The sequence below is a fragment of the Abramis brama genome (genome assembly GCF_963993115.1).
Source record: "Abramis brama genome assembly, chromosome: 4".
Taxonomy (NCBI): domain Eukaryota; kingdom Metazoa; phylum Chordata; class Actinopteri; order Cypriniformes; family Leuciscidae; genus Abramis; species Abramis brama.
Genome location: NC_139966.1, coordinates 58,027,924 through 58,038,693, shown reverse-complemented (window position 1 = coordinate 58,038,693; position 10,770 = coordinate 58,027,924). Strand labels below are relative to the sequence as shown.

The following is a 10,770-nucleotide window of genomic DNA, read 5'->3' as shown; positions in this document are numbered from 1 at the left end:
TATTTGAAGGGCACTGACATATTTGCTATTGAAATATTATTTAAAATATTTAGTAATTGAAATCACGTATATAAAAATACAGCCGTGATTGATCGCTGTGACTGACCAGTAAGAGCAGCTCCAGCCAGCCCCGCCCCTCGGAAGAGGATTGACGTCAGCATTCCCCGCCCTGCTGCTTCCTCTTTCACAGTGGCCGTCGGCGAGAGACACCATGAAGGCGTCTGGCACAGTACGTAAAATCCTTCTTTAATCATTTCACAGTCGCTTAAATCTCACAATTATCATCCGAAAACACATATAAGACACTCATTTATCCATAACAGCGATTTAACACGACACATGTTCAGGTTTAAAGCGTTTTATTTGCTTTGACGTGTTGATTGTAGCGAAGAGAGAAACATGGCGGCCGGAGACTCGCTCCATGTGCTGATCACTGATGATCACACACACACACACACACAAAACCTCACGATATTGAGTTGATTAGCTCTCTAACACACTCTCAGTGATTGATTCTTGTATTATAGAGTGTATCAGTGAGATTGTGTGCTCGCTGGTTTGTTTTCTGAGCATTATTGGAGATCAGTGTGTTTAGGCCGCGAAGTGTCAGTATTGTGTTTGACGGTTATGATGATGATTACATTTGCGCGCTTTCAATCAAATGTGTATCAATCTTAGGTAAATTTAGTTTAAAGATGCTCAATTTTTTGGCTGTGAACGGGTTAACATACTACGGCAATGATTGCTACCATGCTGGAAAAAACCCCATAAAACTATGCTTGGCTGGTGTTGGCCACTTTTTTGGGCTATTTAAGCTGGGAGACCAGTTAAAACCAGCTGAACACCAGCAGAGTTTAGTGTTTAAACAGGGTTTGGTCGGCTGTAAACGGGTTAACATGCTAGGGCAATGATTGCAACCCTGCTGGAAAAAAACAGCTAAAACCAACAAGCTGTCTTAGAGGAGTTTTGGCCACTGTTTTTAGCTGGTCAAGCTGAGAAACCAGTTAAAACCAGCCTATTTTATGGTTTAAACTGGGTCTGGTTTGGGTTTTAAACAGTTTAACATGCTAGAGTAATGATATCAATGCAATAGACACCAACATCTTGGTGTTCAGGTGAGATTTTGAGCTGAAGTGTGGATCTCTGACTGTCTTTCTCTCTGTTTCTGCAGCTTCGGGAGTATAAGGTTGTTGGGCGTCTGTTGCCCTCCGCTAAAAACCCCACACCCCCCCTGTACCGCATGAGGATCTTCGCCCCGAACCATGTGGTGGCCAAGTCTCGCTTCTGGTACTTCGTCTCCCAGCTGAGGAAGATGAAGAAAGCCAACGGAGAGACCGTCTACTGTGGCCTGGTGCGAACGCTGTCTAATCGAGACGTCTATAAGCTCTGTTTCTCAGGCTTACGGCCTGTTCACACCTATAACGATAACTATATTAGCGTCCACACCAACGAACGATAACGTCTTTTTATTCTAAGCGCACGCCGAGGTTTCAAAGTAGCGAAAATGGATCATAGGCTCTAGAATGTTGATCCAATTCTTCCTAGCACTATATCCTATAAATATACATACATATACATATCTCACAAAGCAATTTGACTGGTTTGTTACAAATTTGGAACACAAAATGAGAAAAAAATACTAAAATGAAAGCTTCAAAGCAAGAAGTACGTTGTCGAAACTAGCGCTGGATACCTGAGGTCATTGTTACACTATTTGCTAGCCTTCATAATGATCTCATCATTAATACTTCTCAACAGTTATTCCAACGGTACAACCGATTGCTTTCCATATCCATTTTTTTATTAACGTATCCTTGAAAGGGGTTTGACTTGTCAAACAGTGGTGGATTTTCTCTGGACATCAGTTATTAACTTCTCCACAATGTCGTTTTAAATGCGTGAGCCCTTTAAAATCAAGTGGATTCTGATTGGCTGTCAATGTTATTGTTCGTCAGTGATCCCATCGATATATCGTTATAGTTATCGTGTGAACTCTGCCATTCTTTAATATGGAGAACTGTCTTTCTTTCTAGTTATCAGCCTTTAGTGTCTAACCGTCTCCTGTTCTTGCACAGGTCTATGAGAAGTCTCCTCTGAAGGTGAAGAACTTCGGCATCTGGCTGCGTTACGACTCTCGCAGCGGGACACACAACATGTACCGCGAGTACCGAGACATGTCCACATCTGGAGCCGTCACTCAGTGCTGTGAGTTTCCCAGAAAACACTTGTGTTCGACCCGCACGCAAACCCAAAGGTCATTTCCCCCCAGTGTTAATGCCCTTGCTATGTGTGCGCAAAGAAAAACCGAACCTTGTCGCCTTTCTTAGGCTGTAAAACGTGCCACTGAAAGTGAATTCAAGGTGCGACATGTGATTGTTTCTCCTGTGTGTGTGTGTTCCCTGTACTGATGTGTGTTTGTGCTTCAGATCGTGACATGGGAGCCAGGCATCGCGCCCGCGCTCACTCCATCCAGATCATGAAGGTGCAGGTCATCGCAGCCAACAAATGCCGCAGACCCGCCATCAAGCAGTTCCACGTGAGTTCCTGACGGCAGAATTAGCTTTAGCCAACTTTAGCACAAAAGGATTTGTTACTAGTTTTAAATTTCAACCCCAGAACTCCTCAAATCCATTCATATTTTGTGTATTTGGGGTTCAAGTGCGACAAAAGTCTCCTCTGAACACTCAGTTTTTATGAAACAAATTTAAAAATGAGTTTCGGTCTAAAATGAATGAATGAATGAATGTTTGACTATTGTCTCTTGTTTCCACAGGACTCCAAGATCAAGTTCCCTCTGCCCCACAGGGTCCTGCGCCGCCAGCACAAGCCCCGCTTCACCACCAAGAGACCAAACACTTTCTTTTAGAGTGGATGTTCTTGCTTTTCACATACAGATTAATAAAAAGTGGAGAAAATCACCCTGTTCTAGTGTCATCTTTAAGTCAATACAAACATGCTTCTACATGTTATGCTGATTATGAACTTATGGTAATTTTAAAAAGCAATTGCAGTTGTAAGATCATGGTGTCATTGCAATGAAAATGTCACCATGCAAAAGAGTCATCAGCAAGCCAATTACTAGTGAACTTTAAAGAAACACAGCAGACCATTAGAAGAAGAATATAAGACTACATAACTTTGAATTTAGTTGATTTGGACATTACATTTTGTGTATTTTATCAGAAAATTAGTAAATATAGCTCCGTTTGGCTGAAGTTCAGGCATTGTGTGATTATTGTGAATAATGTGAACAGCATGTGAATATTGTGCTTTTATTATTGCATATCTCAAAGGCTGCTGTGTTCAGATGAATGGACTTCAGGTGTGTTTGATTAGAGACGGAGCTGAACGCTTTTAATCAGTCCATGCAAGTAATGCATTAGGATGGAATGTTTGAAAGATATTAATATAGACCCTCACATCATCATCATCATCATGCCGAAAGGCATCATTCTTGGGTAAGACGAATAAAAAAAAATTGTTTGTCTGTCGCTGACTTGCTAAGTGTGGTTTGGTTACTAGGGCGTTGCTAGGATCAAGTTACCATCCATGTATTCATATACAATTTAATGCTGGATGGAAATACCAAGATGTGCATAAAAATGACTAAAGATTTGAGGTGGATACATTTTTGTATTGTTGAAAAAAATGGCATAAAATATGATAGAAAAACATTTACTGAATAAATTCTTATAAGTATAGAAGTCCATTTCTGCTACACAAGAAGAAAACACGTGTTTACGTGCTTTTGTAAACCATAATATAAAAAAGTTGAAATTATGTCACGCTAAGTCATGTGTATGGGATCAAAATAGTAATAATAATAAAAAATAAAAAAACTACGACAGTCAGTATTTCAATCTCAGCATTTTTATCTCATAATTATGCCATAATTTCAATTAATGTTAGCATAATATTACTTCACCACCATAACCTCATCCTCTCCCGCAGTGGCGCAGGTTTGATTTTGAAATTGGTGGGGACGGGGACATCAATATAAATATATTTTAAATTTTGATCGAAATTATTGCTAAGGATATATCAGTGTCACTGGATATTGGTAGGGACACGTCCCTAGCGTCCCTACTAAATTCTACGCCCCTGCTCTCCCCTAACAAATCTTTCCGAAGCACAAAAAATTAAACTGATACTGATTTTGTCCAGAGAGCTTACATGATATAGGCTATCATTTATATTTTTAATGCTATTTGTTTTTGTGATATTTTGTTATTTATTTTATTTACCTCTTAATTACTAGATTTTATCAATAATTAATTTTAATAATACAATTTAAGCACATTCTTCACATTCTTTCGTTTAAAATACAAACCTCCGTTACAGCAGAATCCTGTTGAAGTGTCTCTGTCGAACTCTAGTGGGGAAATTATAATATAACATGATATTTCATGACTCTTGCCACTAGATGGCCTTATAGCTCTATATAGAGGAAACGAACTGTCCCCTGGGCCCTAAGCTCATTTATCAGGTATATACTGTATATAGACGTCATTAAATAAAAACAACGTTTTAGCATTTTTAGTTTTAATTTTGAACATTTTTTAAAGGTTTGTCTATATATACTGATATCATATTGATGCATAAGTCATGTGGCTAGATGGAATAAGTTATGAATGGCACACATGCATACTATTTCTGCAATAGGAAGATATATGGACTAAACAAATTCAGCCGTTTTCTTTTCTTCTAATCGCTTCCCTATTGATGATTATTTCGTTAATGCTTTTCATTAATGCTGTTTCACGCATGTCACATACAGTCACACACTGCTGCATGAAGCTGGTTTATGATATGAAGTTGATGAGTGTGTGTGTGTGTGTGTGTGATATATATATATATAGAGAGAGAGAGAGAGAGAGAGTGAGTGAGTGAGTGAGTGAGTGAGTGAGTGAGTGAGTGAGTGAGTGAGTGAGTGTGTGTGTGTGTGTGTGTGTGTGTGTGTGTGTGTGTGTGTGTAACGTGTTTTATTGGGAGAAAAGTGGAAGGTCACAAATCCTAAACTTTGCAGACTGAACAACTGAGGTGAAATCTGTGAAAATGCTTTGATGTGTGGCCGTTTTTCATTCACAATAAGAACATATATTGTGAAAGTAAATTAATTTTGTATTGACTTAAGTTTAAACCAAATTTGTTGTGGTCTACATTCTAAATAGTCCCTTTAGCATTCAATTATGCAATTCTAGCAATGTGACATCACAGACCCTGCCCTCTTAGCACAGACTCCGCCCTATTAGCACAGACTCCGCCCTCTTAGCACAGACTCCGCCCTCTTACCGCAGACTCTGCCCTATTACCACAGACTCCACCCTATTAGCACAGACTCCGCCCTATTAGCACAGACTCCGCCCTATTGGCACAGACTCGCCCTATTACCACAGACTCCACCCTATTAGCACAGACTCCGCCCTCTTACCGCAGACTCTGCCCTATTACCACAGACTCCGCCCTATTAGCACAGACTCCGCCCTCTTAGCACAGACTCCGCCCTCTTACCGCAGACTCTGCCCTATTACCACAGACTCCACCCTATTAGCACAGACTCCGCCCTATTAGCACAGACTCCGCCCTATTGGCACAGACTCGCCCTATTACCACAGACTCCACCCTATTAGCACAGACTCCGCCCTATTAGCACAGACTCCGCCCTATTGGCACAGACTCCGCCCCTCAGTGAGCTGTGCATGTTTAACCGCAGCATTCAAGTAATACATGTAGTCTTATTAAAGCGGCTGTTCTGAAGGAAATGAGCCAGTAGAGGGCGATACTGACTGCTCCTTTAAACATCTGTCATCTAACTTCCTCTTTGAGCACATGGACATGCAGGAAGACATTTGAATAGGAACTAGATTTTTTACCTTTTCTGTAATACAATTTTATGATTCCTGGATTAGTATTGACGATAAATATTGCTGAACTATTTTTTCTTCTTTTTAAAAAAATATATAATTAATTTGTTGATTCTGATGTGTATGCCTTATTTTTCATTCATGATAGTGTTGATTTGTCGATTTAGATTTTTATATATGCATATATATATATATATATATATTATTCTTTTTTTTCTTTTTCTTGTTTTTCTTAAACATAAAGTTTTGGAATTGAGAACACATTATTGATTTGTTGATTTTGATTTGTATACTTCATTTCATTTGTGGTATTTTTGACTTGTGGATTTTGATACATATATTCCAATTTATTTATGATAATGTATTTGTAGTTTCTTTATATATATTGCTTGGTTTAGTCATGTTATTGGTGAGATATATTTTCTAATATTTGACCTTTCTCTCTTCTGTTGCCTAGCACATGACCAGGTGACCGTCGAGTGATTAATTGATTGCTGTTTAAAAAAGTTTTGTCACACACACACACACACACACACTGATGAAGGCTTATACGCGTAGGTGTGCCGTTGCTTGTCTCCTGTTTTTAAAATCTAAGCCATGAAAGAATAAAGGCTTTTATATTTTTCTAAAAACGAACTACCCGAGAGCCTTGGATTGGGTTTTGACGCGTGGGCTGTGTGCGTGCATCAAGGGTAAGTTGACAATGTGTATTTTCATATATTGTTGTTCGTGTAGGATGATTATGTGTACAGATAGTTTGTTGGGCACTTTTTCTTTATCCATGGATAATATTGTTGGTTGTATGCATATGAATGTTGATGTTGTATATTGCTTGAGGATTTAGATCTGTTGTTTAACTCTTGTAAACCTGGCGAATGTGTTAGTGTTTGATGTTTGTCATACTTTGTACTTTCTCATCGATGCCACACAGTAATTGTATAATTCAACCAGTTCTTAAGAAACTTCAAAACAGCGACTAAAGTTATGTTCTGTAAAGTTCTGTTTTTCTTTTGTTGTTTGATTCATATTAACAGCATAGACCGCAGTAAGTTCTGTATATTACGCTGCTGTCGCTTTAATACACAGCTCTAATAGACACATGTGATTTCTTTCCCTGCTTACATTCATAACCGACTGTTTATGTGAACTTGGTGTTTTTGACATGACCGTGTGTGTATTTGACAGTTTAAGCACAATAAGACGTGAAAGAGAACTTAGTTTAATACTCATGGGACGCTCCGTCTGACGTTCAGCTTTCTGTGCGCGTGATTCGTGTGTGTGCGCTCAGAAAACCATATAGCAGAAGTTTACACTGGTATGGCTTTAAAACACATGCAGATAATAAACTTTAAATGATGATGAAGAACTGTAATGTCACGTGAGCGTGACTGCGATAGAGATGATCGTCAAATCTCTAATGTTTGTTTTCTTGCAGAGTATCTGAGGCACAAACTGTCCAGGCTCCGCCCTCTTCTGGCCAGGGGGCGGAGCATACGCTCATTTGCATTTAAAGATACATGCACGAAAACAGCGTTTTCCTTCCACTCAATTTACAACAAATGATCTGTGGGGTGTTTGAGCTGAAACATCACACACATGTTCTAGGGACACCTGAGACTCATATTACATCTTGTAAAAAGGGGTATAATAGATCCCCTTTAAAGCATCCTATTAGGGCTGCACAATTAATCAACTTTGTAATCGCGATTACAATTACGGATGCCACAATTATGTAATCATACAAAGGCGCAATTACCATAAAAAAAGTCCATCTACATTATTCTGTGCTTAAGATGTGTTTTTTCTTTCTTTCTACAGCTTATATTAAGGTTTCTTTCCCCCATTGTTTTAGTTTTAGTTTTAGAATAACATTTTAATACCATGCATATTTTTACTTTGGTTTGGTTTGGTTTATATACAGTATATATATATATATATATATATTTGACATTTGAGGCTTAATGCTGTAGAAAAGCAATAAAAGTTTTTCAGGAAGAGCGTTTTTAGCTTGTTTATTCTGATATAACAATACGGCATGCAGTCGTTTTAAACAATGGCATAAAGCTATTCAAAACATCATTCAATGTAAATTGTCATAATCATAATTAATAATCGCAATTCCAAGGGAATAATGGACAATTTAGATTTTTGTCATTATTCATTGTAAATTGGGTAACACTTTATTTTACAGTGTCCTTGTTACATATGTTACATGTACTTACCATAGTAATAACAGTAAATTATGCAAAATTACATACAACTAACCCTCAACCAAACCCTAATCCTACCCTAACCCTATAGTAAGCACATGTAGTTGCTTAATATTACTCAATACTTAAATATATAATTACACTGTAACAATGACACCTTAAAATAAAGTGTAACCGTAAATTGTGATAATCGCAATTACAATTCCAGGGGAATAATGGACAATTCTGATTTTTGTCATGATTGTGCAGCTCTAGGTCGTCTGGAGAGTCGCTGGCTGGAAACACACTCGCGCGCTTGTTCTCGCACACGGCTGATCCAGAAGCGCTGATGCAGCAGCTCACGGCCCACGGTGTGATGGATTGGACTCCGAGTTCCCGGTTCCCACATTCGGGACACAGGGAGAGTTTCACAGGATCTGCAGTAAAACGCAGAGAGCATGTCAAAACCTCCCACTGCGGTCCTGCTTCAACACTCGGTCCAAGCAAACACTTAAAGTATAATGTTTTTGAGACGCAGGCCGGCTACTGAAATCCTGAAAACCTGCCATGAATGACTGGCCTCACACACCGATCTGAACACAGAGAGAGAATCAACATGGGGAAGAAGAAGAAAAAAATCATTAAATAGAACATTTCATGCTGGAGTATCAGAGAGTGGAGTGTGTGATCTGAGTATGGGAACGTTCTGAATACACACACACACACACTTATATACACACACTCTCATATACACTCACAAACACACACACACACACACACACTCACTCATATACACACACTCTCATATACACTCACAAACACACACACTCATATACACACACTCTCATATACACTCACAAACACACACACACACACACACACACACACACACACACTCTCTCTCTCTCTCTCTCTCTCTCTCTCTCTCTCTCTCTCTCTCTCACACACTCATACACCCACACGCACTCATATACAGACACAAACACACACACACTCTCTCTCTCTCTCTCTCTCACTCACACACACACACACACACACACACACACACACATATATACACACACAGACTCATATATAAACACTCTCATATACACTCATATACACACTCACTCACTCACTCACTCACACTCTCTCTCTCTCTCACACACACATTCATACACACACATACACACTCATAAACACACAAACGCACACACTCACAAACACACACTCATGCACTCTCTCATTCACACACACACACTCATACACACACTCTCTCATTCTCTCACACACACACTCATACACTACACACACACACACTCTCATACACTCACTCACTCACTTACACACACACAAACACACTCTCCCTCTCTCACACACACACTCACACACACACACACACACACATACTCACACTCTCTCTCATTCACACACATTTTCTCATTCACACACACACACACACACACACACACACACACACACACACTCACTCACACAAACACACACACTCTCCCTCTCTCACACACACACTCACTCAATCACACACACACACACACACACGTTCTGAATACACAGATGATCTATTTACAGTACAACACACTATGCGTCAAATGCAGCATTTGGAAGAAAGTGGGAGTTGTGATGCAGTTTTGAGGGGAATAAACCGGATTCATAAGGAAGTCACATGACAGTTAGTGTTGCGTCTGATGACTCTCTCTCGTTCAGTGTGTTCCCGTCTGAAGCCTGTCCTGCTGTAGTTCAGCTCTCCCCGGTCCAGAGTGACGGATCCTGGCATGACACCACAGCCGATCACTAACCGGGCCGACGCACACAAGCTCTCCATTCAGACTCGCTCCGCTTGGCTCCAGCAACAGAGCAACAATGAGGGAAGTTAGAAATGACTTTGAACCTCCTGCCCGTCAGTATCTGTTTCACAGGCTTCGCGTTGCGTCGCGGCGCCAGACGCTCTGGGGAGACGCGCTAATGCGAGACGGCGTGAGTGAGAAGCTAAACGCCGAAACTACACTTTAAAGTCGACATTAAAGAAGTTTCGCTCGTCTTTTCTTCCCTGTTTTGTGACGTATATCCGAGTGAAACAGCCTCTTGAACCAGAACAAATGTAGGGCGTATGTAGGACATATTTTTCTGGGGGCGGGGTTTATGTAAATTTTAGGGTTTGTGATGTCACCAACCCGGGAAGAAGCTTGTTGTAGTCCTTAAAGTCCCCCTCTAGTCAATACTTTTATCCCTTAAAGCTCATCTTTGATCACCAAAATGACATATTTAAAGGTGCAGTCTGTAAGAATGACAGCTAGTGGTGGAAATAGGTACTGCAGTTCAAATTCAAAATATGGGAGATCATTGTTTCCCCGCCTCCTCAGACTCAACGCTCACGCGGGTTGCCAGTTTGAGGACAAGCAACAGGAACGAGCGTAATTGTAAGTTGAAGAGTTGATTTATCCACATTTTAATATGCTCTCGTTCATAGAGATTTTTTGATTGATACTGAGACTTTTTAGGTTGAGTAGAATCTGCAATCTCTGACTCAGTTTGTTTGCTCGTTTCCAAGGCTACAATACGCTGTGTTTCCCGCCAACTGGCATCCCAGGGTGTGGAAATACTATTGGCTGAACTGGGAGTGGGCGGAGTCACACAGACCAAAACAAAAACAGACATTCCAACGTAACGCACATTTCAAAGTAAAATAACTGGCTGTAAAAGTGTTTTTCAGATAAACG

The 10,770-nt window shown here is 40.0% G+C and overlaps 1 protein-coding gene across 1 annotated transcript; it reads left to right on the top strand.

Annotated features, from left to right (window-relative positions):
* Positions 1 to 153: 153 nt before the first annotated feature.
* Positions 154 to 2,918, top strand: rpl18a (ribosomal protein L18a). The gene is made up of 5 exons (XM_084111006.1): positions 154 to 229; positions 1,172 to 1,351; positions 2,076 to 2,205; positions 2,427 to 2,536; positions 2,774 to 2,918. The coding sequence occupies exons 1-5, from the start codon at positions 212 to 214 to the stop codon at positions 2,864 to 2,866; spliced, it is 531 nt and encodes a 176-aa protein (XP_083967132.1). The 5' UTR covers positions 154 to 211; the 3' UTR covers positions 2,867 to 2,918.
* The last annotated feature ends 7,852 nt before the right edge of the window (positions 2,919 to 10,770 follow it).

Bases quoted from the DNA above. Each gene is read 5' to 3' on its own strand.
- rpl18a (XM_084111006.1), top strand. The intron at 2,206-2,426 runs GTGAGTTTCCCA...TTTGTGCTTCAG, and splicing joins TGGAGCCGTCACTCAGTGCT to ATCGTGACATGGGAGCCAGG. The intron at 2,537-2,773 runs GTGAGTTCCTGA...TTGTTTCCACAG, and splicing joins CCGCCATCAAGCAGTTCCAC to GACTCCAAGATCAAGTTCCC.